Source organism: Budorcas taxicolor, chromosome 5, assembly GCF_023091745.1.
Source record: "Budorcas taxicolor isolate Tak-1 chromosome 5, Takin1.1, whole genome shotgun sequence".
NCBI lineage: Eukaryota > Metazoa > Chordata > Mammalia > Artiodactyla > Bovidae > Budorcas > Budorcas taxicolor.
The window spans coordinates 110,560-137,528 of NC_068914.1; the positions used below are offsets into that span (position 1 = coordinate 110,560).

Below are 26,969 nucleotides of genomic sequence, written 5' to 3' on the forward strand. Positions count from 1 at the left end.
CTTCCAGCTGGGCCCCGGACAAACGCCGCTGGACGCGAGGAGATGCGGCCGGCCTCCAAAGTGCCCGGGGCGGTGGGGGAAACTCTCCTCCCCTAGCTGCTTTCTCGACTGCCTCATGATTCCCGTGACCCGGTGGAGGGGGGCCTGAGGACCTTTATCGATCACCTCTTGCGTTTTATTTCTGTTTCTTGGCTGACGGCTGCGAACCCCAAACCCTCCAGCAAAGGGCAGACCGGGAATGTGCGGTTTAACATCTCAGACCTCGAGGGACAACTCTGGCTGCTGACTGCGCGAGTCGGCGTGGCAAGGAACAGAGAACGTTCCGATGGCTCGTTTTCCCCGCATGGTTCCCTAGAGCGCGCCACGGCCTCCACACATGGAGAGGAAAGAGAATGATGAGCGGTATCTTCCCCCAAGAACACGAACAAGCGTGCCCCGCGCGAGGACGTGGAGCCACCCACAGCCCTCCCTCATCATCACCACCCATCTTCCTCCACCCCATCGTCTCCAATGCACTTGCTGCTTGCCCCACCCACCCCCTCTGGAGAAGAGGAAGGAGGAGACGGAGGAAAAGGAGAAGAGTGGCGACTGGAGCGGCGTGGCAGAGCGAGTGGGAAGGTGGCCTTACGCTGGGGCCAATCCGTGCCAAAGCGAGAAAGATACTGGCTGATCTCGCTTCTCTGTGCCAAGGGAAAGAGGCAAGGGGACAGCAAGGGTGTGAGCACTTGGACGATAAAGCACAAAGCGGTAGGGTCCTGGGATGGCATGGGGAAGCGGGACGTGGGAGGGGTGCAAGAGGCTAAGGAAGAAAGCGGGGTCAGGGCCGTTCTCTCCTAGCAAGGATCAACGGAATCAATGCTTCAGCTACGTATGTGAAACACGTGGACCGTGAAACCCCCATCGTCCTGGAAGGCAAGCATAATGTCCAGGACGGGAGAGCAAACAAACACACCTGTCCCACACCGAGAAGGAAAGCGACAGTCATCCTCCTCCAGGAGGGAAACCTTTTGTATACCTTGAGTTATAAGGCGTCTTGAGCCCTGGAATGGGAAAGACGACTGTATGAGTCCACTAGTGTATATAAAATAGAAAAAGAGAATAAAAGCAACAAAAAAATAACAAAATGAACACAAAATCAAAAAAATAAATAAATAAATAAATAAATAAATGGAAAACCAAAAAAAAAAAAAAAAAACCCTCAAAAAACCCAAAACAAACAAAGAGAGCAACAACAACAACAACAATCAGAACAAATGGAAGAAGGAAAAGGAAGGAAAATAGGCAACGGAGACACAAAAGGAGCTGAAGCAATGAATCCAGAGTTGCAGCAAGCCTATGCCTTTCGGAACGAGCTCGCTTTGGGGCTTGACCAACGGCCCTGAAGGGAGAGAAGCACATGTGTCCCTCTCCCGGCAGCTTTTGGTGCCAGGACCCTGAACGCTCGAAGAGTGTCCAGTGAGAAAGCCTAGAATTCGGAGTGGACCTCACTGGAGAGCAAAGTTGAGGCAAGGGTTTCTTGTTGTCTGGGGAGGGGTTGTGTCAGGCAGGGGTCTGGGGTGGGGAGACCCCTAAAGGGGAGAAGGTAGGTGGGCAGACATGTTTCCAGAAGTGTGTTAGGATGTGAATGGTGAGCCCACGGCATTCCTCTGCAGCCCGCATTTGTGTGCTGAACTTGGAAAGCCCGCAGTGAATCTCTAGCGGGCAAGGCTGGAAGGCCCAATGGCCCCGAATCATTTGCATCCGGAGCCCTTTGGTCCAGGGGGCCAGGTCGGAAGTGCGTGCGGGGCTTCCTCGAGGGGAATTCCCCGAGAAAAGTGGGAATTCAGTGGTTGGATGGCGGGAGTGGGAGTGGGCAGGCCCTCGGCCGCCTCAGCGAATGAGGAGATTGCACGTGCGGGGGTGGGGCTGTGGGGACGCCCCCAAAGGGCCGAGGGGGCGGGGCCCGGGCCCTTTTTGGAGACGACGGTCTGAGGGAAGGAGGCACCGGCGTGCAGCTGCAGGTAGGAGATGGAAACCCTCGTGGGCCTTGTTTGCAGAGCCCCGGGGGCTGCTTCTGAGCACGGGGGAGGTGCGCGTCCGGCTCCCTTCAACGTCTTAGCCGGAGGGCAAGGTTGTCGGGCCAGCGCCGCTGGTGCGGATGCCCTTCGGGGACCCTCTGTCCCTGAGGGGCCGTCGCCGGCGGTCGGGCGCCCCCAGCGGGGTGACTTGGCTCCTGGGTCAGCGGGGCTGGCGCGTGGCCAGAAAGTCGCCCTGAGTTGGAGGGGGCCGTGGGGGGTGGGCGCTGGGCTTCAGAATCTGGGGAACACGTGCTACGTGAATGCGGCGCTGCAGTGTCTGAGCCACACGCCGCCCCTGGCCAGCTGGCTGGTGTCCCGGCAGCCCGCCACCCTCTGTCCGGCCGGCGGCTGCTGCACGCTCTGTGCCATGCGAGCTCACGTGACCCGAGCCCTCCTTCACGCGGGAGAGGTGATCCGGCCCCGCAAGGACCTGCTGGCGGGCTTCCACAGACACCAGCAGGAAGATGCCCACGAGTTTCTGATGTTCACTCTGCATGGCATGCAGCAAGGGTGCCTGAGTGCATCCCAGCCGTCGGGCCACGCCTCCGAGGACACCAGCGTCGTCCGTCAGATCTTCGGCGGGACGTGGAGGTCTCGGATCCAGTGTCTCCACTGCCTCGGTGTCTCGGACACGTTCGACCCTTATCTGGACATCAGCCTGGATATCACGGCGGCTCCGAGTGTGGAGCAAGCTCTGAGAGAGCTGGTCAAGCCCGAGAAGCTGGAGGCGGAAAATGCCTATGACTGTGGCGTTTGTCTCCGGAAGGTGCCTGCCACCAAGAGGTTGACTTTGCACAGCACGTCCCAGGTCCTGGTGCTGGTGCTGAAGCGGTTCACACAGCTGAGCGGGGCCAAAAGGGCTGAGGAGGCGCGCTATCCCCAGTGCCTGGACGTGCAGCCCTACACGTCTGAGCGGAAGGCAGGGCCCCTGGGCTACGTGCTCTATGCCGTGCTGGTGCACTCCGGGTGGAGCTGTGAGCGAGGACACTACTTTTGTTACGTCCGAGCGGGCAACGGCCAATGGTATGAGATGGACGATGCCAAGGTGACCGCCTGTGCCGAGACTGCTGCCCTGAGCCAGGGCGCCTACGTCCTGTTCTACGCCCGGGAGGGTGCGTGGGAAGGGGGCGCTGGGCGAGGGGCGGCGGCCCCCCTCGGGGCTGACCCCACAGACCCCGGGCAGCCTGCAGGAGACGCCAGCGGCAGAGCTCCTGGGTCGCAGGAGTCCCCGGGGGACACAGAGGCCGAAGGGATGAGCTTAGAGCAGTGGAGACGCCTGCAAGAACACGACCGACCGAAGCCGGCCTTGGAGCTCCGCGAGATCCAGGCTGCCCTGCCTGCCGGCGCAGTCGTGATTCACCGGTCCAGACACGGAGGAGGGAGAAACCGCCCGCCGCCCGCACAGGAGCACCACCGGCTCGACCGGCCCAGCACGGACACCCCGGCTCCGGGGCCGACGGACGTCGGCCAGGGCCCTTGTGCCAGCGGGAGGGCCAGAGCGACCAAGGGGAGGAACAAGAAGCCGCGGCCATCTCTGGGGCTGTGGCGGTAGGCCGGCTCCGATGCACATGCGTGCAGACGCCCAGGCACACTCTGTGTGCGGCACGCCCTGGGCGACGCAGCAAGAGTGCCGACGAGGAGCGAGTTCCTCTCTGGCGGTGAGGACGATGCGGCCTCCGGGGAAAAGGCGGGGCCTGGAGTGAGCCCGGGGTCTCGGCGTTCCCGGGGAACGGGTTCGTGCCCGAGCGGCTCAGCTCTCGAGGGCTGGCTCTGCTGGGAAGTCGCCGGAGCGAATGGGGTGCGTGAGCGGGTCTGAGCACGGTGCGAGGGCCTCCCACTTCTGCGAGCCTGGGAGAGTCCTCTCTGGATGGGACTTTGGGTGTGGCTTTGCCTTTCTTCCCCCGTCTCCAGTCCCTGGCCGCGCCGCTGGCCTCTGGTGAGTGACGCGGCCTGGAGACGCCTCACAGAACGCTCACAGCCAGCCGAGCAAGGAGACGATCTCCGGAGCCCTTCGGGGCTGGGGGGTGGGGTGGGGTGGGGGTAGGGGGGCGGGGGGGGAGGTGCAGGGAAGAGCGGATGCAGGTCCACGAACCGTGTCCTTCCGGCCGGCCAGGCTCTCGAAAATGACCCAAACGTCGAGCAGCGTCTGCAGAGAAGATGGGCAGGCGGTCTTTATGGGTGGCTGCCCTCGGGAGGCCTCGTGCTCCTAGGCAGAGTGTCCGGCAGGAATGAGGCGGGGATCCGTGTGTCCCCGACAGGACGCTCATCCGCAAAGTTCCCTGGGGCTCCATTTCCGGTGCAAGGAGTATGCTGGAGAAGCGCCGAGTGCCAAACAGGAGAAGCGATCCACGATGCCATGAGCACCACCGACGGCACCGCCAGCACCGACACGAAGGTCGAGGGGAGAAAGGCGAGCCAGCTAGTCCCAAAGAAACCTCTCCACCAGCATTGCACCGGGGCCTAGGTGGAGATCCGTCGCGCAGCGTTCATTTCTGAAAGCAAAGGTCCTCCCCGCACTGAGGAAAGACCCGAGCCTACCCTAGATTGGGATAGCAAGACAACTGGACTTCCGACTCTGCCCGTCCTGCCTGGCAGTCAGTTGTCTCTTCCAGCTGGGCCCCGGACAAACGCCGCTGGACGCGAGGAGATGCGGCCGGCCTCCAAAGTGCCCGGGGCGGTGGGGGAAACTCTCCTCCCCTAGCTGCTTTCTCGACTGCCTCATGATTCCCGTGACCCGGTGGAGGGGGGCCTGAGGACCTTTATCGATCACCTCTTGCGTTTTATTTCTGTTTCTTGGCTGACGGCTGCGAACCCCAAACCCTCCAGCAAAGGGCAGACCGGGAATGTGCGGTTTAACATCTCAGACCTCGAGGGACAACTCTGGCTGCTGACTGCGCGAGTCGGCGTGGCAAGGAACAGAGAACGTTCCGATGGCTCGTTTTCCCCGCATGGTTCCCTAGAGCGCGCCACGGCCTCCACACATGGAGAGGAAAGAGAATGATGAGCGGTATCTTCCCCCAAGAACACGAACAAGCGTGCCCCGCGCGAGGACGTGGAGCCACCCACAGCCCTCCCTCATCATCACCACCCATCTTCCTCCACCCCATCGTCTCCAATGCACTTGCTGCTTGCCCCACCCACCCCCTCTGGAGAAGAGGAAGGAGGAGACGGAGGAAAAGGAGAAGAGTGGCGACTGGAGCGGCGTGGCAGAGCGAGTGGGAAGGTGGCCTTACGCTGGGGCCAATCCGTGCCAAAGCGAGAAAGATACTGGCTGATCTCGCTTCTCTGTGCCAAGGGAAAGAGGCAAGGGGACAGCAAGGGTGTGAGCACTTGGACGATAAAGCACAAAGCGGTAGGGTCCTGGGATGGCATGGGGAAGCGGGACGTGGGAGGGGTGCAAGAGGCTAAGGAAGAAAGCGGGGTCAGGGCCGTTCTCTCCTAGCAAGGATCAACGGAATCAATGCTTCAGCTACGTATGTGAAACACGTGGACCGTGAAACCCCCATCGTCCTGGAAGGCAAGCATAATGTCCAGGACGGGAGAGCAAACAAACACACCTGTCCCACACCGAGAAGGAAAGCGACAGTCATCCTCCTCCAGGAGGGAAACCTTTTGTATACCTTGAGTTATAAGGCGTCTTGAGCCCTGGGATGGGAAAGACGACTGTATGAGTCCACTAGTGTATATAAAATAGAAAAAGAGAATAAAAGCAACAAAAAAATAACAAAATGAACACAAAATCAAAAAAATAAATAAATAAATAAATAAATGGAAAACCAAAAAAAAAAAAAACCCTCAAAAAACCCAAAACAAAAAAAGAGAGCAACAACAACAACAACAATCAGAACAAATGGAAGAAGGAAAAGGAAGGAAAATAGGCAACGGAGACACAAAAGGAGCTGAAGCAATGAATCCAGAGTTGCAGCAAGCCTATGCCTTTCGGAACGAGCTCGCTTTGGGGCTTGACCAACGGCCCTGAAGGGAGAGAAGCACATGTGTCCCTCTCCCGGCAGCTTTTGGTGCCAGGACCCTGAACGCTCGAAGAGTGTCCAGTGAGAAAGCCTAGAATTCGGAGTGGACCTCACTGGAGAGCAAAGTTGAGGCAAGGGTTTCTTGTTGTCTGGGGAGGGGTTGTGTCAGGCAGGGGTCTGGGGTGGGGAGACCCCTAAAGGGGAGAGGGTAGGTGGGCAGACATGTTTCCAGAAGTGTGTTAGGATGTGAATGGTGAGCCCACGGCATTCCTCTGCAGCCCGCATTTGTGTGCTGAACTTGGAAAGCCCGCAGTGAATCTCTAGCGGGCAAGGCTGGAAGGCCCAATGGCCCCGAATCATTTGCATCCGGAGCCCTTTGGTCCAGGGGGCCAGGTCGGAAGTGCGTGCGGGGCTTCCTCGAGGGGAATTCCCCGAGAAAAGTGGGAATTCAGTGGTTGGATGGCGGGAGTGGGAGTGGGCAGGCCCTCGGCCGCCTCAGCGAATGAGGAGATTGCACGTGCGGGGGTGGGGCTGTGGGGACGCCCCCAAAGGGCCGAGGGGGCGGGGCCCGGGCCCTTTTTGGAGACGACGGTCTGAGGGAAGGAGGCACCGGCGTGCAGCTGCAGCTGGAGATGGAAACCCTCGTGGGCCTTGTTTGCAGAGCCCCGGGGGCTGCTTCTGAGCACGGGGGAGGTGCGCATCCGGCTCCCTTCAACGTCTTAGCCGGAGGGCAAGGTTGTCGGGCCAGCGCCGCTGGTGCGGATGCCCTTCGGGGACCCTCTGTCCCTGAGGGGCCGTCGCCGGCGGTCGGGCGCCCCCAGCGGGGTGACTTGGCTCCTGGGTCAGCGGGGCTGGCGCGTGGCCAGAAAGTCGCCCTGAGTTGGAGGGGGCCGTGGGGGGTGGGCGCTGGGCTTCAGAATCTGGGGAACACGTGCTACGTGAATGCGGCGCTGCAGTGTCTGAGCCACACGCCGCCCCTGGCCAGCTGGCTGGTGTCCCGGCAGCCCGCCACCCTCTGTCCGGCCGGCGGCTGCTGCACGCTCTGTGCCATGCGAGCTCACGTGACCCGAGCCCTCCTTCACGCGGGAGAGGTGATCCGGCGCCGCAAGGACCTGCTGGCGGGCTTCCACAGACACCAGCAGGAAGATGCCCACGAGTTTCTGATGTTCACTCTGCATGGCATGCAGCAAGGGTGCCTGAGTGCATCCCAGCCGTCGGGCCACGCCTCCGAGGACACCAGCGTCGTCCGTCAGATCTTCGGCGGGACGTGGAGGTCTCGGATCCAGTGTCTCCACTGCCTCGGTGTCTCGGACACGTTCGACCCTTATCTGGACATCAGCCTGGATATCACGGCGGCTCCGAGTGTGGAGCAAGCTCTGAGAGAGCTGGTCAAGCCCGAGAAGCTGGAGGCGGAAAATGCCTATGACTGTGGCGTTTGTCTCCGGAAGGTGCCTGCCACCAAGAGGTTGACTTTGCACAGCACGTCCCAGGTCCTGGTGCTGGTGCTGAAGCGGTTCACACAGCTGAGCGGGGCCAAAAGGGCTGAGGAGGCGCGCTATCCCCAGTGCCTGGACGTGCAGCCCTACACGTCTGAGCGGAAGGCAGGGCCCCTGGGCTACGTGCTCTATGCCGTGCTGGTGCACTCCGGGTGGAGCTGTGAGCGAGGACACTACTTTTGTTACGTCCGAGCGGGCAACGGCCAATGGTATGAGATGGACGATGCCAAGGTGACCGCCTGTGCCGAGACTGCTGCCCTGAGCCAGGGCGCCTACGTCCTGTTCTACGCCCGGGAGGGTGCGTGGGAAGGGGGCGCTGGGCGAGGGGCGGCGGCCCCCCTCGGGGCTGACCCCACAGACCCCGGGCAGCCTGCAGGAGACGCCAGCGGCAGAGCTCCTGGGTCGCAGGAGTCCCCGGGGGACACAGAGGCCGAAGGGATGAGCTTAGAGCAGTGGAGACGCCTGCAAGAACACGACCGACCGAAGCCGGCCTTGGAGCTCCGCGAGATCCAGGCTGCCCTGCCTGCCGGCGCAGTCGTGATTCACCGGTCCAGACACGGAGGAGGGAGAAACCGCCCGCCGCCTGCACAGGAGCACCACCGGCTCGACCGGCCCAGCACGGACACCCCGGCTCCGGGGCCGACGGACGTCGGCCAGGGCCCTGGTGCCAGCGGGAGGGCCAGAGCGACCAAGGGGAGGAACAAGAAGCCGCGGCCATCTCTGGGGCTGTGGCGGTAGGCCGGCTCCGATGCACATGCGTGCAGACGCCCAGGCACACTCTGTGTGCGGCACGCCCTGGGCGACGCAGCAAGAGTGCCGACGAGGAGCGAGTTCCTCTCTGGCGGTGAGGACGATGCGGCCTCCGGGGAAAAGGCGGGGCCTGGAGTGAGCCCGGGGTCTCGGCGTTCCCGGGGAACGGGTTCGTGCCCGAGCGGCTCAGCTCTCGAGGGCTGGCTCTGCTGGGAAGTCGCCGGAGCGAATGGGGTGCGTGAGCGGGTCTGAGCACGGTGCGAGGGCCTCCCACTTCTGCGAGCCTGGGAGAGTCCTCTCTGGATGGGACTTTGGGTGTGGCTTTGCCTTTCTTCCCCCGTCTCCAGTCCCTGGCCGCGCCGCTGGCCTCTGGTGAGTGACGCGGCCTGGAGACGCCTCACAGAACGCTCACAGCCAGCCGAGCAAGGAGACGATCTCCGGAGCCCTTCGGGGCTGGGGGGTGGGGTGGGGTGGGGGTAGGGGGGCGGGGGGGGAGGTGCAGGGAAGAGCGGATGCAGGTCCACGAACCGTGTCCTTCCGGCCGGCCAGGCTCTCGAAAATGCCCCAAACGTCGAGCAGCGTCTGCGGAGAAGATGGGCAGGCGGTCTTTATGGGTGGCTGCCCTCGGGAGGCCTCGTGCTCCTAGGCAGAGTGTCCGGCAGGAATGAGGCGGGGATCCGTGTGTCCCCGACAGGACGCTCATCCGCAAAGTTCCCTGGGGCTCCATTTCCGGTGCAAGGAGTATGCTGGAGAAGCGCCGAGTGCCAAACAGGAGAAGCGATCCACGATGCCATGAGCACCACCGACGGCACCGCCAGCACCGACACGAAGGTCGAGGGGAGAAAGGCGAGCCAGCTAGTCCCAAAGAAACCTCTCCACCAGCATTGCACCGGGGCCTAGGTGGAGATCCGTCGCGCAGCGTTCATTTCTGAAAGCAAAGGTCCTCCCCGCACTGAGGAAAGACCCGAGCCTACCCTAGATTGGGATAGCAAGACAACTGGACTTCCGACTCTGCCCGTCCTGCCTGGCAGTCAGTTGTCTCTTCCAGCTGGGCCCCGGACAAACGCCGCTGGACGCGAGGAGATGCGGCCGGCCTCCAAAGTGCCCGGGGCGGTGGGGGAAACTCTCCTCCCCTAGCTGCTTTCTCGACTGCCTCATGATTCCCGTGACCCGGTGGAGGGGGGCCTGAGGACCTTTATCGATCACCTCTTGCGTTTTATTTCTGTTTCTTGGCTGACGGCTGCGAACCCCAAACCCTCCAGCAAAGGGCAGACCGGGAATGTGCGGTTTAACATCTCAGACCTCGAGGGACAACTCTGGCTGCTGACTGCGCGAGTCGGCGTGGCAAGGAACAGAGAACGTTCCGATGGCTCGTTTTCCCCGCATGGTTCCCTAGAGCGCGCCACGGCCTCCACACATGGAGAGGAAAGAGAATGATGAGCGGTATCTTCCCCCAAGAACACGAACAAGCGTGCCCCGCGCGAGGACGTGGAGCCACCCACAGCCCTCCCTCATCATCACCACCCATCTTCCTCCACCCCATCGTCTCCAATGCACTTGCTGCTTGCCCCACCCACCCCCTCTGGAGAAGAGGAAGGAGGAGACGGAGGAAAAGGAGAAGAGTGGTGACTGGAGCGGCGTGGCAGAGCGAGTGGGAAGGTGGCCTTACGCTGGGGCCAATCCGTGCCAAAGCGAGAAAGATACTGGCTGATCTCGCTTCTCTGTGCCAAGGGAAAGAGGCAAGGGGACAGCAAGGGTGTGAGCACTTGGACGATAAAGCACAAAGCGGTAGGGTCCTGGGATGGCATGGGGAAGCGGGACGTGGGAGGGGTGCAAGAGGCTAAGGAAGAAAGCGGGGTCAGGGCCGTTCTCTCCTAGCAAGGATCAACGGAATCAATGCTTCAGCTACGTATGTGAAACACGTGGACCGTGAAACCCCCATCGTCCTGGAAGGCAAGCATAATGTCCAGGACGGGAGAGCAAACAAACACACCTGTCCCACACCGAGAAGGAAAGCGACAGTCATCCTCCTCCAGGAGGGAAACCTTTTGTATACCTTGAGTTATAAGGCGTCTTGAGCCCTGGAATGGGAAAGACGACTGTATGAGTCCACTAGTGTATATAAAATAGAAAAAGAGAATAAAAGCAACAAAAAAATAACAAAATGAACACAAAATCAAAAAAATAAATAAATAAATAAATAAATGGAAAACCAAAAAAAAAAAAAAAAACCCTCAAAAAACCCAAAACAAACAAAGAGAGCAACAACAACAACAACAATCAGAACAAATGGAAGAAGGAAAAGGAAGGAAAATAGGCAACGGAGACACAAAAGGAGCTGAAGCAATGAATCCAGAGTTGCAGCAAGCCTATGCCTTTCGGAACGAGCTCGCTTTGGGGCTTGACCAACGGCCCTGAAGGGAGAGAAGCACATGTGTCCCTCTCCCGGCAGCTTTTGGTGCCAGGACCCTGAACGCTCGAAGAGTGTCCAGTGAGAAAGCCTAGAATTCGGAGTGGACCTCACTGGAGAGCAAAGTTGAGGCAAGGGTTTCTTGTTGTCTGGGGAGGGGTTGTGTCAGGCAGGGGTCTGGGGTGGGGAGACCCCTAAAGGGGAGAGGGTAGGTGGGCAGACATGTTTCCAGAAGTGTGTTAGGATGTGAATGGTGAGCCCACGGCATTCCTCTGCAGCCCGCATTTGTGTGCTGAACTTGGAAAGCCCGCAGTGAATCTCTAGCGGGCAAGGCTGGAAGGCCCAATGGCCCCGAATCATTTGCATCCGGAGCCCTTTGGTCCAGGGGGCCAGGTCGGAAGTGCGTGCGGGGCTTCCTCGAGGGGAATTCCCCGAGAAAAGTGGGAATTCAGTGGTTGGATGGCGGGAGTGGGAGTGGGCAGGCCCTCGGCCGCCTCAGCGAATGAGGAGATTGCACGTGCGGGGGTGGGGCTGTGGGGACGCCCCCAAAGGGCCGAGGGGGCGGGGCCCGGGCCCTTTTTGGAGACGACGGTCTGAGGGAAGGAGGCACCGGCGTGCAGCTGCAGGTAGGAGATGGAAACCCTCGTGGGCCTTGTTTGCAGAGCCCCGGGGGCTGCTTCTGAGCACGGGGGAGGTGCGCGTCCGGCTCCCTTCAACGTCTTAGCCGGAGGGCAAGGTTGTCGGGCCAGCGCCGCTGGTGCGGATGCCCTTCGGGGACCCTCTGTCCCTGAGGGGCCGTCGCCGGCGGTCGGGCGCCCCCAGCGGGGTGACTTGGCTCCTGGGTCAGCGGGGCTGGCGCGTGGCCAGAAAGTCGCCCTGAGTTGGAGGGGGCCGTGGGGGGTGGGCGCTGGGCTTCAGAATCTGGGGAACACGTGCTACGTGAATGCGGCGCTGCAGTGTCTGAGCCACACGCCGCCCCTGGCCAGCTGGCTGGTGTCCCGGCAGCCCGCCACCCTCTGTCCGGCCGGCGGCTGCTGCACGCTCTGTGCCATGCGAGCTCACGTGACCCGAGCCCTCCTTCACGCGGGAGAGGTGATCCGGCCCCGCAAGGACCTGCTGGCGGGCTTCCACAGACACCAGCAGGAAGATGCCCACGAGTTTCTGACGTTCACTCTGCATGGCATGCAGCAAGGGTGCCTGAGTGCATCCCAGCCATCAGGCCACGCCTCCGAGGACACCAGCGTCGTCCGTCAGATCTTCGGCGGGACGTGGAGGTCTCGGATCCAGTGTCTCCACTGCCTCGGTGTCTCGGACACGTTCGACCCTTATCTGGACATCAGCCTGGATATCACGGCGGCTCCGAGTGTGGAGCAAGCTCTGAGAGAGCTGGTCAAGCCCGAGAAGCTGGAGGCGGAAAATGCCTATGACTGTGGCGTTTGTCTCCGGAAGGTGCCTGCCACCAAGAGGTTGACTTTGCACAGCACGTCCCAGGTCCTGGTGCTGGTGCTGAAGCGGTTCACACAGCTGAGCGGGGCCAAAAGGGCTGAGGAGGCGCGCTATCCCCAGTGCCTGGACGTGCAGCCCTACACGTCTGAGGGGACGGCAGGGCCACTGGGCTACGTGCTCTATGCCGTGCTGGTGCACTCCGGGTGGAGCTGTGAGCGAGGACACTACTTTTGTTACGTCCGAGCGGGCAACGGCCAATGGTATGAGATGGACGATGCCAAGGTGACCGCCTGTGCCGAGACTGCTGCCCTGAGCCAGGGCGCCTACGTCCTGTTCTACGCCCGGGAGGGTGCGTGGGAAGGGGGCGCTGGGCGAGGGGCGGCGGCCCCCCTCGGGGCTGACCCCACAGACCCCGGGCAGCCTGCAGGAGACGCCAGCGGCAGAGCTCCTGGGTCGCAGGAGTCCCCGGGGGACACAGAGGCCGAAGGGATGAGCTTAGAGCAGTGGAGACGCCTGCAAGAACACGACCGACCGAAGCCGGCCTTGGAGCTCCGCGAGATCCAGGCTGCCCTGCCTGCCGGCGCAGTCGTGATTCACCGGTCCAGACACGGAGGAGGGAGAAACCGCCCGCCGCCCGCACAGGAGCACCACCGGCTCGACCGGCCCAGCACGGACACCCCGGCTCCGGGGCCGACGGACGTCGGCCAGGGCCCTGGTGCCAGCGGGAGGGCCAGAGCGACCAAGGGGAGGAACAAGAAGCCGCGGCCATCTCTGGGGCTGTGGCGGTAGGCCGGCTCCGATGCACATGCGTGCAGACGCCCAGGCACACTCTGTGTGCGGCACGCCCTGGGCGACGCAGCAAGAGTGCCGACGAGGAGCGAGTTCCTCTCTGGCGGTGAGGACGATGCGGCCTCCGGGGAAAAGGCGGGGCCTGGAGTGAGCCCGGGGTCTCGGCGTTCCCGGGGAACGGGTTCGTGCCCGAGCGGCTCAGCTCTCGAGGGCTGGCTCTGCTGGGAAGTCGCCGGAGCGAATGGGGTGCGTGAGCGGGTCTGAGCACGGTGCGAGGGCCTCCCACTTCTGCGAGCCTGGGAGAGTCCTCTCTGGATGGGACTTTGGGTGTGGCTTTGCCTTTCTTCCCCCGTCTCCAGTCCCTGGCCGCGCCGCTGGCCTCTGGTGAGTGACGCGGCCTGGAGACGCCTCACAGAACGCTCACAGCCAGCCGAGCAAGGAGACGATCTCCGGAGCCCTTCGGGGCTGGGGGGGGGTGGGGTGAGGGGGGGGGTGGGTGTGGGGGGGTGGGGGGGTGGGGGAGGTGCAGGGAAGAGCGGATGCAGGTCCACGAACCGTGTCCTTCCGGCCGGCCAGGCTCTCGAAAATGCCCCAAACGTCGAGCAGCGTCTGCGGAGAAGATGGGCAGGCGGTCTTTATGGGTGGCTGCCCTCGGGAGGCCTCGTGCTCCTAGGCAGAGTGTCCGGCAGGAATGAGGCGGGGATCCGTGTGTCCCCGTCAGGACGCTCATCCGCAAAGTTCCCTGGGGCTCCATTTCCGGTGCAAGGAGTATGCTGGAGAAGCGCCGAGTGCCAAACAGGAGAAGCGATCCACGATGCCATGAGCACCACCGACGGCACCGCCAGCACCGACACGAAGGTCGAGGGGAGAAAGGCGAGCCAGCTAGTCCCAAAGAAACCTCTCCACCAGCATTGCACCGGGGCCTAGGTGGAGATCCGTCGCGCAGCGTTCATTTCTGAAAGCAAAGGTCCTCCCCGCACTGAGGAAAGACCCGAGCCTACCCTAGATTGGGATAGCAAGACAACTGGACTTCCGACTCTGCCCGTCCTGCCTGGCAGTCAGTTGTCTCTTCCAGCTGGGCCCCGGACAAACGCCGCTGGACGCGAGGAGATGCGGCCGGCCTCCAAAGTGCCCGGGGCGGTGGGGGAAACTCTCCTCCCCTAGCTGCTTTCTCGACTGCCTCATGATTCCCGTGACCCGGTGGAGGGGGGCCTGAGGACCTTTATCGATCACCTCTTGCGTTTTATTTCTGTTTCTTGGCTGACGGCTGCGAACCCCAAACCCTCCAGCAAAGGGCAGACCGGGAATGTGCGGTTTAACATCTCAGACCTCGAGGGACAACTCTGGCTGCTGACTGCGCGAGTCGGCGTGGCAAGGAACAGAGAACGTTCCGATGGCTCGTTTTCCCCGCATGGTTCCCTAGAGCGCGCCACGGCCTCCACACATGGAGAGGAAAGAGAATGATGAGCGGTATCTTCCCCCAAGAACACGAACAAGCGTGCCCCGCGCGAGGACGTGGAGCCACCCACAGCCCTCCCTCATCATCACCACCCATCTTCCTCCACCCCATCGTCTCCAATGCACTTGCTGCTTGCCCCACCCACCCCCTCTGGAGAAGAGGAAGGAGGAGACGGAGGAAAAGGAGAAGAGTGGCGACTGGAGCGGCGTGGCAGAGCGAGTGGGAAGGTGGCCTTACGCTGGGGCCAATCCGTGCCAAAGCGAGAAAGATACTGGCTGATCTCGCTTCTCTGTGCCAAGGGAAAGAGGCAAGGGGACAGCAAGGGTGTGAGCACTTGGACGATAAAGCACAAAGCGGTAGGGTCCTGGGATGGCATGGGGAAGCGGGACGTGGGAGGGGTGCAAGAGGCTAAGGAAGAAAGCGGGGTCAGGGCCGTTCTCTCCTAGCAAGGATCAACGGAATCAATGCTTCAGCTACGTATGTGAAACACGTGGACCGTGAAACCCCCATCGTCCTGGAAGGCAAGCATAATGTCCAGGACGGGAGAGCAAACAAACACACCTGTCCCACACCGAGAAGGAAAGCGACAGTCATCCTCCTCCAGGAGGGAAACCTTTTGTATACCTTGAGTTATAAGGCGTCTTGAGCCCTGGAATGGGAAAGACGACTGTATGAGTCCACTAGTGTATATAAAATAGAAAAAGAGAATAAAAGCAACAAAAAAATAACAAAATGAACACAAAATCAAAAAAATAAATAAATAAATAAATAAATAAATGGAAAACCAAAAAAAAAAAAAAAAACCCTCAAAAAACCCAAAACAAACAAAGAGAGCAACAACAACAACAACAATCAGAACAAATGGAAGAAGGAAAAGGAAGGAAAATAGGCAACGGAGACACAAAAGGAGCTGAAGCAATGAATCCAGAGTTGCAGCAAGCCTATGCCTTTCGGAACGAGCTCGCTTTGGGGCTTGACCAACGGCCCTGAAGGGAGAGAAGCACATGTGTCCCTCTCCCGGCAGCTTTTGGTGCCAGGACCCTGAACGCTCGAAGAGTGTCCAGTGAGAAAGCCTAGAATTCGGAGTGGACCTCACTGGAGAGCAAAGTTGAGGCAAGGGTTTCTTGTTGTCTGGGGAGGGGTTGTGTCAGGCAGGGGTCTGGGGTGGGGAGACCCCTAAAGGGGAGAAGGTAGGTGGGCAGACATGTTTCCAGAAGTGTGTTAGGATGTGAATGGTGAGCCCACGGCATTCCTCTGCAGCCCGCATTTGTGTGCTGAACTTGGAAAGCCCGCAGTGAATCTCTAGCGGGCAAGGCTGGAAGGCCCAATGGCCCCGAATCATTTGCATCCGGAGCCCTTTGGTCCAGGGGGCCAGGTCGGAAGTGCGTGCGGGGCTTCCTCGAGGGGAATTCCCCGAGAAAAGTGGGAATTCAGTGGTTGGATGGCGGGAGTGGGAGTGGGCAGGCCCTCGGCCGCCTCAGCGAATGAGGAGATTGCACGTGCGGGGGTGGGGCTGTGGGGACGCCCCCAAAGGGCCGAGGGGGCGGGGCCCGGGCCCTTTTTGGAGACGACGGTCTGAGGGAAGGAGGCACCGGCGTGCAGCTGCAGGTAGGAGATGGAAACCCTCGTGGGCCTTGTTTGCAGAGCCCCGGGGGCTGCTTCTGAGCACGGGGGAGGTGCGCGTCCGGCTCCCTTCAACGTCTTAGCCGGAGGGCAAGGTTGTCGGGCCAGCGCCGCTGGTGCGGATGCCCTTCGGGGACCCTCTGTCCCTGAGGGGCCGTCGCCGGCGGTCGGGCGCCCCCAGCGGGGTGACTTGGCTCCTGGGTCAGCGGGGCTGGCGCGTGGCCAGAAAGTCGCCCTGAGTTGGAGGGGGCCGTGGGGGGTGGGCGCTGGGCTTCAGAATCTGGGGAACACGTGCTACGTGAATGCGGCGCTGCAGTGTCTGAGCCACACGCCGCCCCTGGCCAGCTGGCTGGTGTCCCGGCAGCCCGCCACCCTCTGTCCGGCCGGCGGCTGCTGCACGCTCTGTGCCATGCGAGCTCACGTGACCCGAGCCCTCCTTCACGCGGGAGAGGTGATCCGGCCCCGCAAGGACCTGCTGGCGGGCTTCCACAGACACCAGCAGGAAGATGCCCACGAGTTTCTGACGTTCACTCTGCATGGCATGCAGCAAGGGTGCCTGAGTGCATCCCAGCCATCAGGCCACGCCTCCGAGGACACCAGCGTCGTCCGTCAGATCTTCGGCGGGACGTGGAGGTCTCGGATCCAGTGTCTCCACTGCCTCGGTGTCTCGGACACGTTCGACCCTTATCTGGACATCAGCCTGGATATCACGGCGGCTCCGAGTGTGGAGCAAGCTCTGAGAGAGCTGGTCAAGCCCGAGAAGCTGGAGGCGGAAAATGCCTATGACTGTGGCGTTTGTCTCCGGAAGGTGCCTGCCACCAAGAGGTTGACTTTGCACAGCACGTCCCAGGTCCTGGTGCTGGTGCTGAAGCGGTTCACACAGCTGAGCGGGGCCAAAAGGGCTGAGGAGGTGCGCTATCCCCAGTGCCTGGACGTGCAGCCCTACACGTCTGAGGGGACGGCAGGGCCACTGGGCTACGTGCTCTATGCCGTGCTGGTGCACTCCGGGTGGAGCTGTGAGCGAGGACACTACTTTTGTTACGTCCGAGCGGGCAACGGCCAATGGTATGAGATGGACGATGCCAAGGTGACCGCCTGTGCCGAGACTGCTGCCCTGAGCCAGGGCGCCTACGTCCTGTTCTACGCCCGGGAGGGTGCGTGGGAAGGGGGCGCTGGGCGAGGGGCGGCGGCCCCCCTCGGGGCTGACCCCACAGACCCCGGGCAGCCTGCAGGAGACGCCAGCGGCAGAGCTCCTGGGTCGCAGGAGTCCCCGGGGGACACAGAGGCCGAAGGGATGAGCTTAGAGCAGTGGAGACGCCTGCAAGAACACGACCGACCGAAGCCGGCCTTGGAGCTCCGCGAGATCCAGGCTGCCCTGCCTGCCGGCGCAGTCGTGATTCACCGGTCCAGACACGGAGGAGGGAGAAACCGCCCGCCGCCCGCACAGGAGCACCACCGGCTCGACCGGCCCAGCACGGACACCCCGGCTCCGGGGCCGACGGACGTCGGCCAGGGCCCTGGTGCCAGCGGGAGGGCCAGAGCGACCAAGGGGAGGAACAAGAAGCCGCGGCCATCTCTGGGGCTGTGGCGGTAGGCCGGCTCCGATGCACATGCGTGCAGACGCCCAGGCACACTCTGTGTGCGGCACGCCCTGGGCGACGCAGCAAGAGTGCCGACGAGGAGCGAGTTCCTCTCTGGCGGTGAGGACGATGCGGCCTCCGGGGAAAAGGCGGGGCCTGGAGTGAGCCCGGGGTCTCGGCGTTCCCGGGGAACGGGTTCGTGCCCGAGCGGCTCAGCTCTCGAGGGCTGGCTCTGCTGGGAAGTCGCCGGAGCGAATGGGGTGCGTGAGCGGGTCTGAGCACGGTGCGAGGGCCTCCCACTTCTGCGAGCCTGGGAGAGTCCTCTCTGGATGGGACTTTGGGTGTGGCTTTGCCTTTCTTCCCCCGTCTCCAGTCCCTGGCCGCGCCGCTGGCCTCTGGTGAGTGACGCGGCCTGGAGACGCCTCACAGAACGCTCACAGCCAGCCGAGCAAGGAGACGATCTCCGGAGCCCTTCGGGGCTGGGGGGGGGTGGGGTGAGGGGGGGGGTGGGTGTGGGGGGGAGGTGCAGGGAAGAGCGGATGCAGGTCCACGAACCGTGTCCTTCCGGCCGGCCAGGCTCTCGAAAATGCCCCAAACGTCGAGCAGCGTCTGCGGAGAAGATGGGCAGGCGGTCTTTATGGGTGGCTGCCCTCGGGAGGCCTCGTGCTCCTAGGCAGAGTGTCCGGCAGGAATGAGGCGGGGATCCGTGTGTCCCCGACAGGACGCTCATCCGCAAAGTTCCCTGGGGCTCCATTTCCGGTGCAAGGAGTATGCTGGAGAAGCGCCGAGTGCCAAACAGGAGAAGCGATCCACGATGCCATGAGCACCACCGACGGCACCGCCAGCACCGACACGAAGGTCGAGGGGAGAAAGGCGAGCCAGCTAGTCCCAAAGAAACCTCTCCACCAGCATTGCACCGGGGCCTAGGTGGAGATCCGTCGCGCAGCGTTCATTTCTGAAAGCAAAGGTCCTCCCCGCACTGAGGAAAGACCCGAGCCTACCCTAGATTGGGATAGCAAGACAACTGGACTTCCGACTCTGCCCGTCCTGCCTGGCAGTCAGTTGTCTCTTCCAGCTGGGCCCCGGACAAACGCCGCTGGACGCGAGGAGATGCGGCCGGCCTCCAAAGTGCCCGGGGCGGTGGGGGAAACTCTCCTCCCCTAGCTGCTTTCTCGACTGCCTCATGATTCCCGTGACCCGGTGGAGGGGGGCCTGAGGACCTTTATCGATCACCTCTTGCGTTTTATTTCTGTTTCTTGGCTGACGGCTGCGAACCCCAAACCCTCCAGCAAAGGGCAGACCGGGAATGTGCGGTTTAACATCTCAGACCTCGAGGGACAACTCTGGCTGCTGACTGCGCGAGTCGGCGTGGCAAGGAACAGAGAACGTTCCGATGGCTCGTTTTCCCCGCATGGTTCCCTAGAGCGCGCCACGGCCTCCACACATGGAGAGGAAAGAGAATGATGAGCGGTATCTTCCCCCAAGAACACGAACAAGCGTGCCCCGCGCGAGGACGTGGAGCCACCCACAGCCCTCCCTCATCATCACCACCCATCTTCCTCCACCCCATCGTCTCCAATGCACTTGCTGCTTGCCCCACCCACCCCCTCTGGAGAAGAGGAAGGAGGAGACGGAGGAAAAGGAGAAGAGTGGCGACTGGAGCGGCGTGGCAGAGCGAGTGGGAAGGTGGCCTTACGCTGGGGCCAATCCGTGCCAAAGCGAGAAAGATACTGGCTGATCTCGCTTCTCTGTGCCAAGGGAAAGAGGCAAGGGGACAGCAAGGGTGTGAGCACTTGGACGATAAAGCACAAAGCGGTAGGGTCCTGGGATGGCATGGGGAAGCAGGACGTGGGAGGGGTGCAAGAGGCTAAGGAAGAAAGCGGGGTCAGGGCCGTTCTCTCCTAGCAAGGATCAACGGAATCAATGCTTCAGCTACGTATGTGAAACACGTGGACCGTGAAACCCCCATCGTCCTGGAAGGCAAGCATAATGTCCAGGACGGGAGAGCAAACAAACACACCTGTCCCACACCGAGAAGGAAAGCGACAGTCATCCTCCTCCAGGAGGGAAACCTTTTGTATACCTTGAGTTATAAGGCGTCTTGAGCCCTGGAATGGGAAAGACGACTGTATGAGTCCACTAGTGTATATAAAATAGAAAAAGAGAATAAAAGCAACAAAAAAATAACAAAATGAACACAAAATCAAAAAAATAAATAAATAAATAAATAAATGGAAAACCAAAAAAAAAAAAAAAAACCCTCAAAAAACCCAAAACAAACAAAGAGAGCAACAACAACAACAACAATCAGAACAAATGGAAGAAGGAAAAGGAAGGAAAATAGGCAACGGAGACACAAAAGGAGCTGAAGCAATGAATCCAGAGTTGCAGCAAGCCTATGCCTTTCGGAACGAGCTCGCTTTGGGGCTTGACCAACGGCCCTGAAGGGAGAGAAGCACATGTGTCCCTCTCCCGGCAGCTTTTGGTGCCAGGACCCTGAACGCTCGAAGAGTGTCCAGTGAGAAAGCCTAGAATTCGGAGTGGACCTCACTGGAGAGCAAAGTTGAGGCAAGGGTTTCTTGTTGTCTGGGGAGGGGTTGTGTCAGGCAGGGGTCTGGGGTGGGGAGACCCCTAAAGGGGAGAGGGTAGGTGGGCAGACATGTTTCCAGAAGTGTGTTAGGATGTGAATGGTGAGCCCACGGCATTCCTCTGCAGCCCGCATTTGTGTGCTGAACTTGGAAAGCCCGCAGTGAATCTCTAGCGGGCAAGGCTGGAAGGCCCAATGGCCCCGAATCATTTGCATCCGGAGCCCTTTGGTCCAGGGGGCCAGGTCGGAAGTGCGTGCGGGGCTTCCTCGAGGGGAATTCCCCGAGAAAAGTGGGAATTCAGTGGTTGGATGGCGGGAGTGGGAGTGGGCAGGCCCTCGGCCGCCTCAGCGAATGAGGAGATTGCACGTGCGGGGGTGGGGCTGTGGGGACGCCCCCAAAGGGCCGAGGGGGCGGGGCCCGGGCCCTTTTTGGAGACGACGGTCTGAGGGAAGGAGGCACCGGCGTGCAGCTGCAGGTAGGAGATGGAAACCCTCGTGGGCCTTGTTTGCAGAGCCCCGGGGGCTGCTTCTGAGCACGGGGGAGGTGCGCGTCCGGCTCCCTTCAACGTCTTAGCCGGAGGGCAAGGTTGTCGGGCCAGCGCCGCTGGTGCGGATGCCCTTCGGGGACCCTCTGTCCCTGAGGGGCCGTCGCCGGCGGTCGGGCGCCCCCAGCGGGGTGACTTGGCTCCTGGGTCAGCGGGGCTGGCGCGTGGCCAGAAAGTCGCCCTGAGTTGGAGGGGGCCGTGGGGGGTGGGCGCTGGGCTTCAGAATCTGGGGAACACGTGCTACGTGAATGCGGCGCTGCAGTGTCTGAGCCACACGCCGCCCCTGGCCAGCTGGCTGGTGTCCCGGCAGCCCGCCACCCTCTGTCCGGCCGGCGGCTGCTGCACGCTCTGTGCCATGCGAGCTCACGTGACCCGAGCCCTCCTTCACGCGGGAGAGGTGATCCGGCCCCGCAAGGACCTGCTGGCGGGCTTCCACAGACACCAGCAGGAAGATGCCCACGAGTTTCTGACGTTCACTCTGCATGGCATGCAGCAAGGGTGCCTGAGTGCATCCCAGCCGTCGGGCCACGCCTCCGAGGACACCAGCGTCGTCCGTCAGATCTTCGGCGGGACGTGGAGGTCTCGGATCCAGTGTCTCCACTGCCTCGGTGTCTCGGACACGTTCGACCCTTATCTGGACATCAGCCTGGATATCACGGCGGCTCCGAGTGTGGAGCAAGCTCTGAGAGAGCTGGTCAAGCCCGAGAAGCTGGAGGCGGAAAATGCCTATGACTGTGGCGTTTGTCTCCGGAAGGTGCCTGCCACCAAGAGGTTGACTTTGCACAGCACGTCCCAGGTCCTGGTGCTGGTGCTGAAGCGGTTCACACAGCTGAGCGGGGCCAAAAGGGCTGAGGAGGTGCGCTATCCCCAGTGCCTGGACGTGCAGCCCTACACGTCTGAGGGGACGGCAGGGCCACTGGGCTACGTGCTCTATGCCGTGCTGGTGCACTCCGGGTGGAGCTGTGAGCGAGGACACTACTTTTGTTACGTCCGAGCGGGCAACGGCCAATGGTATGAGATGGACGATGCCAAGGTGACCGCCTGTGCCGAGACTGCTGCCCTGAGCCAGGGCGCCTACGTCCTGTTCTACGCCCGGGAGGGTGCGTGGGAAGGGGGCGCTGGGCGAGGGGCGGCGGCCCCCCTCGGGGCTGACCCCACAGACCCCGGGCAGCCTGCAGGAGACGCCAGCGGCAGAGCTCCTGGGTCGCAGGAGTCCCCGGGGGACACAGAGGCCGAAGGGATGAGCTTAGAGCAGTGGAGACGCCTGCAAGAACACGACCGACCGAAGCCGGCCTTGGAGCTCCGCGAGATCCAGGCTGCCCTGCCTGCCGGCGCAGTCGTGATTCACCGGTCCAGACACGGAGGAGGGAGAAACCGCCCGCCGCCTGCACAGGAGCACCACCGGCTCGACCGGCCCAGCACGGACACCCCGGCTCCGGGGCCGACGGACGTCGGCCAGGGCCCTTGTGCCAGCGGGAGGGCCAGAGCGACCAAGGGGAGGAACAAGAAGCCGCGGCCATCTCTGGGGCTGTGGCGGTAGGCCGGCTCTGATGCACATGCGTGCAGACGCCCAGGCACACTCTGTGTGCGGCACGCCCTGGGCGACGCAGCAAGAGTGCCGACGAGGAGCGAGTTCCTCTCTGGCGGTGAGGACGATGCGGCCTCCGGGGAAAAGGCGGGGCCTGGAGTGAGCCCGGGGTCTCGGCGTTCCCGGGGAACGGGTTCGTGCCCGAGCGGCTCAGCTCTCGAGGGCTGGCTCTGCTGGGAAGTCGCCGGAGCGAATGGGGTGCGTGAGCGGGTCTGAGCACGGTGCGAGGGCCTCCCACTTCTGCGAGCCTGGGAGAGTCCTCTCTGGATGGGACTTTGGGTGTGGCTTTGCCTTTCTTCCCCCGTCTCCAGTCCCTGGCCGCGCCGCTGGCCTCTGGTGAGTGACGCGGCCTGGAGACGCCTCACAGAACGCTCACAGCCAGCCGAGCAAGGAGACGATCTCCGGAGCCCTTCGGGGCTGGGGGGGGGTGGGGTGAGGGGGGGGGTGGGTGTGGGGGGGAGGTGCAGGGAAGAGCGGATGCAGGTCCACGAACCGTGTCCTTCCGGCCGGCCAGGCTCTCGAAAATGCCCCAAACGTCGAGCAGCGTCTGCGGAGAAGATGGGCAGGCGGTCTTTATGGGTGGCTGCCCTCGGGAGGCCTCGTGCTCCTAGGCAGAGTGTCCGGCAGGAATGAGGCGGGGATCCGTGTGTCCCCGACAGGACGCTCATCCGCAAAGTTCCCTGGGGCTCCATTTCCGGTGCAAGGAGTATGCTGGAGAAGCGCCGAGTGCCAAACAGGAGAAGCCATCCACGATGCCATGAGCACCACCGACGGCACCGCCAGCACCGACACGAAGGTCGAGGGGAGAAAGGCGAGCCAGCTAGTCCCAAAGAAACCTCTCCACCAGCATTGCACCGGGGCCTAGGTGGAGATCCGTCGCGCAGCGTTCATTTCTGAAAGCAAAGGTCCTCCCCGCACTGAGGAAAGACCCGAGCCTACCCTAGATTGGGATAGCAAGACAACTGGACTTCCGACTCTGCCCGTCCTGCCTGGCAGTCAGTTGTCTCTTCCAGCTGGGCCCCGGACAAACGCCGCTGGACGCGAGGAGATGCGGCCGGCCTCCAAAGTGCCCGGGGCGGTGGGGGAAACTCTCCTCCCCTAGCTGCTTTCTCGACTGCCTCATGATTCCCGTGACCCTGTGGAGGGGGGCCTGAGGACCTTTATCGATCACCTCTTGCGTTTTATTTCTGTTTCTTGGCTGACGGCTGCGAACCCCAAACCCTCCAGCAAAGGGCAGACCGGGAATGTGCGGTTTAACATCTCAGACCTCGAGGGACAACTCTGGCTGCTGACTGCGCGAGTCGGCGTGGCAAGGAACAGAGAACGTTCCGATGGCTCGTTTTCCCCGCATGGTTCCCTAGAGCGCGCCACGGCCTCCACACATGGAGAGGAAAGAGAATGATGAGCGGTATCTTCCCCCAAGAACACGAACAAGCGTGCCCCGCGCGAGGACGTGGAGCCACCCACAGCCCTCCCTCATCATCACCACCCATCTTCCTCCGCCCCATCGTCTCCAATGCACTTGCTGCTTGCCCCACCCACCCCCTCTGGAGAAGAGGAAGGAGGAGACGGAGGAAAAGGAGAAGAGTGGCGACTGGAGCGGCGTGGCAGAGCGAGTGGGAAGGTGGCCTTACGCTGGGGCCAATCCGTGCCAAAGCGAGAAAGATACTGGCTGATCTCGCTTCTCTGTGCCAAGGGAAAGAGGCAAGGGGACAGCAAGGGTGTGAGCACTTGGACGATAAAGCAGAAAGCGGTAGGGTCCTGGGATGGCATGGGGAAGCGGGACGTGGGAGGGGTGCAAGAGGCTAAGGAAGAAAGCGGGGTCAGGGCCGTTCTCTCCTAGCAAGGATCAACGGAATCAATGCTTCAGCTACGTATGTGAAACACGTGGACCGTGAAACCCCCATCGTCCTGGAAGGCAAGCATAATGTCCAGGACGGGAGAGCAAACAAACACACCTGTCCCACACCGAGAAGGAAAGCGACAGTCATCCTCCTCCAGGAGGGAAACCTTTTGTATACCTTGAGTTATAAGGCGTCTTGAGCCCTGGAATGGGAAAGACGACTGTATGAGTCCACTAGTGTATATAAAATAGAAAAAGAGAATAAAAGCAACAAAAAAATAACAAAATGAACACAAAATCAAAAAAATAAATAAATAAATAAATAAATGGAAAACCAAAAAAAAAAAAAAAAACCCTCAAAAAACCCAAAACAAACAAAGAGAGCAACAACAACAACAACAATCAGAACAAATGGAAGAAGGAAAAGGAAGGAAAATAGGCAACGGAGACACAAAAGGAGCTGAAGCAATGAATCCAGAGTTGCAGCAAGCCTATGCCTTTCAGAACGAGCTCGCTTTGGGGCTTGACCAACGGCCCTGAAGGGAGAGAAGCACATGTGTCCCTCTCCCGGCAGCTTTTGGTGCCAGGACCCTGAACGCTCGAAGAGTGTCCAGTGAGAAAGCCTAGAATTCGGAGTGGACCTCACTGGAGAGCAAAGTTGAGGCAAGGGTTTCTTGTTGTCTGGGGAGGGGTTGTGTCAGGCAGGGGTCTGGGGTGGGGAGACCCCTAAAGGGGAGAGGGTAGGTGGGCAGACATGTTTCCAGAAGTGTGTTAGGATGTGAATGGTGAGCCCACGGCATTCCTCTGCAGCCCGCATTTGTGTGCTGAACTTGGAAAGCCCGCAGTGAATCTCTAGCGGGCAAGGCTGGAAGGCCCAATGGCCCCGAATCATTTGCATCCGGAGCCCTTTGGTCCAGGGGGCCAGGTCGGAAGTGCGTGCGGGGCTTCCTCGAGGGGAATTCCCCGAGAAAAGTGGGAATTCAGTGGTTGGATGGCGGGAGTGGGAGTGGGCAGGCCCTCGGCCGCCTCAGCGAATGAGGAGATTGCACGTGCGGGGGTGGGGCTGTGGGGACGCCCCCAAAGGGCCGAGGGGGCGGGGCCCGGGCCCTTTTTGGAGACGACGGTCTGAGGGAAGGAGGCACCGGCGTGCAGCTGCAGCTGGAGATGGAAACCCTCGTGGGCCTTGTTTGCAGAGCCCCGGGGGCTGCTTCTGAGCACGGGGGAGGTGCGCGTCCGGCTCCCTTCAACGTCTTAGCCGGAGGGCAAGGTTGTCGGGCCAGCGCCGCTGGTGCGGATGCCCTTCGGGGACCCTCTGTCCCTGAGGGGCCGTCGCCGGCGGTCGGGCGCCCCCAGCGGGGTGACTTGGCTCCTGGGTCAGCGGGGCTGGCGCGTGGCCAGAAAGTCGCCCTGAGTTGGAGGGGGCCGTGGGGGGTGGGCGCTGGGCTTCAGAATCTGGGGAACACGTGCTACGTGAATGCGGCGCTGCAGTGTCTGAGCCACACGCCGCCCCTGGCCAGCTGGCTGGTGTCCCGGCAGCCCGCCACCCTCTGTCCGGCCGGCGGCTGCTGCACGCTCTGTGCCATGCGAGCTCACGTGACCCGAGCCCTCCTTCACGCGGGAGAGGTGATCCGGCCCCGCAAGGACCTGCTGGCGGGCTTCCACAGACACCAGCAGGAAGATGCCCACGAGTTTCTGACGTTCACTCTGCATGGCATGCAGCAAGGGTGCCTGAGTGCATCCCAGCCATCAGGCCACGCCTCCGAGGACACCAGCGTCGTCCGTCAGATCTTCGGCGGGACGTGGAGGTCTCGGATCCAGTGTCTCCACTGCCTCGGTGTCTCGGACACGTTCGACCCTTATCTGGACATCAGCCTGGATATCACGGCGGCTCCGAGTGTGGAGCAAGCTCTGAGAGAGCTGGTCAAGCCCGAGAAGCTGGAGGCGGAAAATGCCTATGACTGTGGCGTTTGTCTCCGGAAGGTGCCTGCCACCAAGAGGTTGACTTTGCACAGCACGTCCCAGGTCCTGGTGCTGGTGCTGAAGCGGTTCACACAGCTGAGCGGGGCCAAAAGGGCTGAGGAGGTGCGCTATCCCCAGTGCCTGGACGTGCAGCCCTACACGTCTGAGGGGACGGCAGGGCCCCTGGGCTACGTGCTCTATGCCGTGCTGGTGCACTCCGGGTGGAGCTGTGAGCGAGGACACTACTTTTGTTACGTCCGAGCGGGCAACGGCCAATGGTATGAGATGGACGATGCCAAGGTGACCGCCTGTGCCGAGACTGCTGCCCTGAGCCAGGGCGCCTACGTCCTGTTCTACGCCCGGGAGGGTGCGTGGGAAGGGGGCGCTGGGCGAGGGGCGGCGGCCCCCCTCGGGGCTGACCCCACAGACCCCGGGCAGCCTGCAGGAGACGCCAGCGGCAGAGCTCCTGGGTCGCAGGAGTCCCCGGGGGACACAGAGGCCGAAGGGATGAGCTTAGAGCAGTGGAGACGCCTGCAAGAACACGACCGACCGAAGCCGGCCTTGGAGCTCCGCGAGATCCAGGCTGCCCTGCCTGCCGGCGCAGTCGTGATTCACCGGTCCAGACACGGAGGAGGGAGAAACCGCCCGCCGCCCGCACAGGAGCACCACCGGCTCGACCGGCCCAGCACGGACACCCCGGCTCCGGGGCCGACGGACGTCGGCCAGGGCCCTTGTGCCAGCGGGAGGGCCAGAGCGACCAAGGGGAGGAACAAGAAGCCGCGGCCATCTCTGGGGCTGTGGCGGTAGGCCGGCTCCGATGCACATGCGTGCAGACGCCCAGGCACACTCTGTGTGCGGCACGCCCT

The 26,969-nt window shown here is 61.8% G+C and overlaps 6 protein-coding genes across 6 annotated transcripts; all 6 read left to right on the plus strand.

The window, feature by feature from the left end:
• The first annotated feature begins 2,007 nt into the window (after window positions 1–2,007).
• On the plus strand, window positions 2,008–3,609 carry LOC128048647 (ubiquitin carboxyl-terminal hydrolase 17-like protein 6). Its single transcript, XM_052641072.1, has one exon. The coding sequence runs from the start codon at window positions 2,008–2,010 to the stop codon at window positions 3,607–3,609; it is 1,602 nt and encodes a 533-aa protein (XP_052497032.1).
• Window positions 3,610–6,660: 3,051 nt separating this feature from the next.
• LOC128048664 (ubiquitin carboxyl-terminal hydrolase 17-like protein 6) lies at window positions 6,661–8,262 on the plus strand. Its single transcript, XM_052641091.1, has one exon. It carries the CDS (start codon window positions 6,661–6,663, stop codon window positions 8,260–8,262), a length of 1,602 nt encoding a protein of 533 aa, XP_052497051.1.
• Window positions 8,263–11,317: 3,055 nt separating this feature from the next.
• On the plus strand, window positions 11,318–12,919 carry LOC128048663 (ubiquitin carboxyl-terminal hydrolase 17-like protein 6). The gene has a single exon (XM_052641089.1). It carries the CDS (start codon window positions 11,318–11,320, stop codon window positions 12,917–12,919), a length of 1,602 nt encoding a protein of 533 aa, XP_052497049.1.
• Window positions 12,920–15,993: 3,074 nt separating this feature from the next.
• Window positions 15,994–17,595, plus strand: LOC128048661 (ubiquitin carboxyl-terminal hydrolase 17-like protein 6). The gene has a single exon (XM_052641087.1). It carries the CDS (start codon window positions 15,994–15,996, stop codon window positions 17,593–17,595), a length of 1,602 nt encoding a protein of 533 aa, XP_052497047.1.
• Window positions 17,596–20,651: 3,056 nt separating this feature from the next.
• LOC128048662 (ubiquitin carboxyl-terminal hydrolase 17-like protein 6) lies at window positions 20,652–22,253 on the plus strand. Its single transcript, XM_052641088.1, has one exon. It carries the CDS (start codon window positions 20,652–20,654, stop codon window positions 22,251–22,253), a length of 1,602 nt encoding a protein of 533 aa, XP_052497048.1.
• A 3,055-nt stretch (window positions 22,254–25,308) lies between these two features.
• LOC128048660 (ubiquitin carboxyl-terminal hydrolase 17-like protein 6) lies at window positions 25,309–26,910 on the plus strand. The gene has a single exon (XM_052641086.1). It carries the CDS (start codon window positions 25,309–25,311, stop codon window positions 26,908–26,910), a length of 1,602 nt encoding a protein of 533 aa, XP_052497046.1.
• The last annotated feature ends 59 nt before the right edge of the window (window positions 26,911–26,969 follow it).

What these genes read in the sequence shown, in the direction of transcription:
- LOC128048664 (XM_052641091.1), top strand. Translation starts at nt 6,661, where the DNA reads ATGGAAACCCTCGTGGGCCTTGTTTGCAGAGCCCCGGGGGCTGCTTCT.
- LOC128048663 (XM_052641089.1), top strand. Translation starts at nt 11,318, where the DNA reads ATGGAAACCCTCGTGGGCCTTGTTTGCAGAGCCCCGGGGGCTGCTTCT.
- LOC128048660 (XM_052641086.1), top strand. Translation starts at nt 25,309, where the DNA reads ATGGAAACCCTCGTGGGCCTTGTTTGCAGAGCCCCGGGGGCTGCTTCT.
- LOC128048662 (XM_052641088.1), top strand. Translation starts at nt 20,652, where the DNA reads ATGGAAACCCTCGTGGGCCTTGTTTGCAGAGCCCCGGGGGCTGCTTCT.
- LOC128048661 (XM_052641087.1), top strand. Translation starts at nt 15,994, where the DNA reads ATGGAAACCCTCGTGGGCCTTGTTTGCAGAGCCCCGGGGGCTGCTTCT.
- LOC128048647 (XM_052641072.1), top strand. Translation starts at nt 2,008, where the DNA reads ATGGAAACCCTCGTGGGCCTTGTTTGCAGAGCCCCGGGGGCTGCTTCT.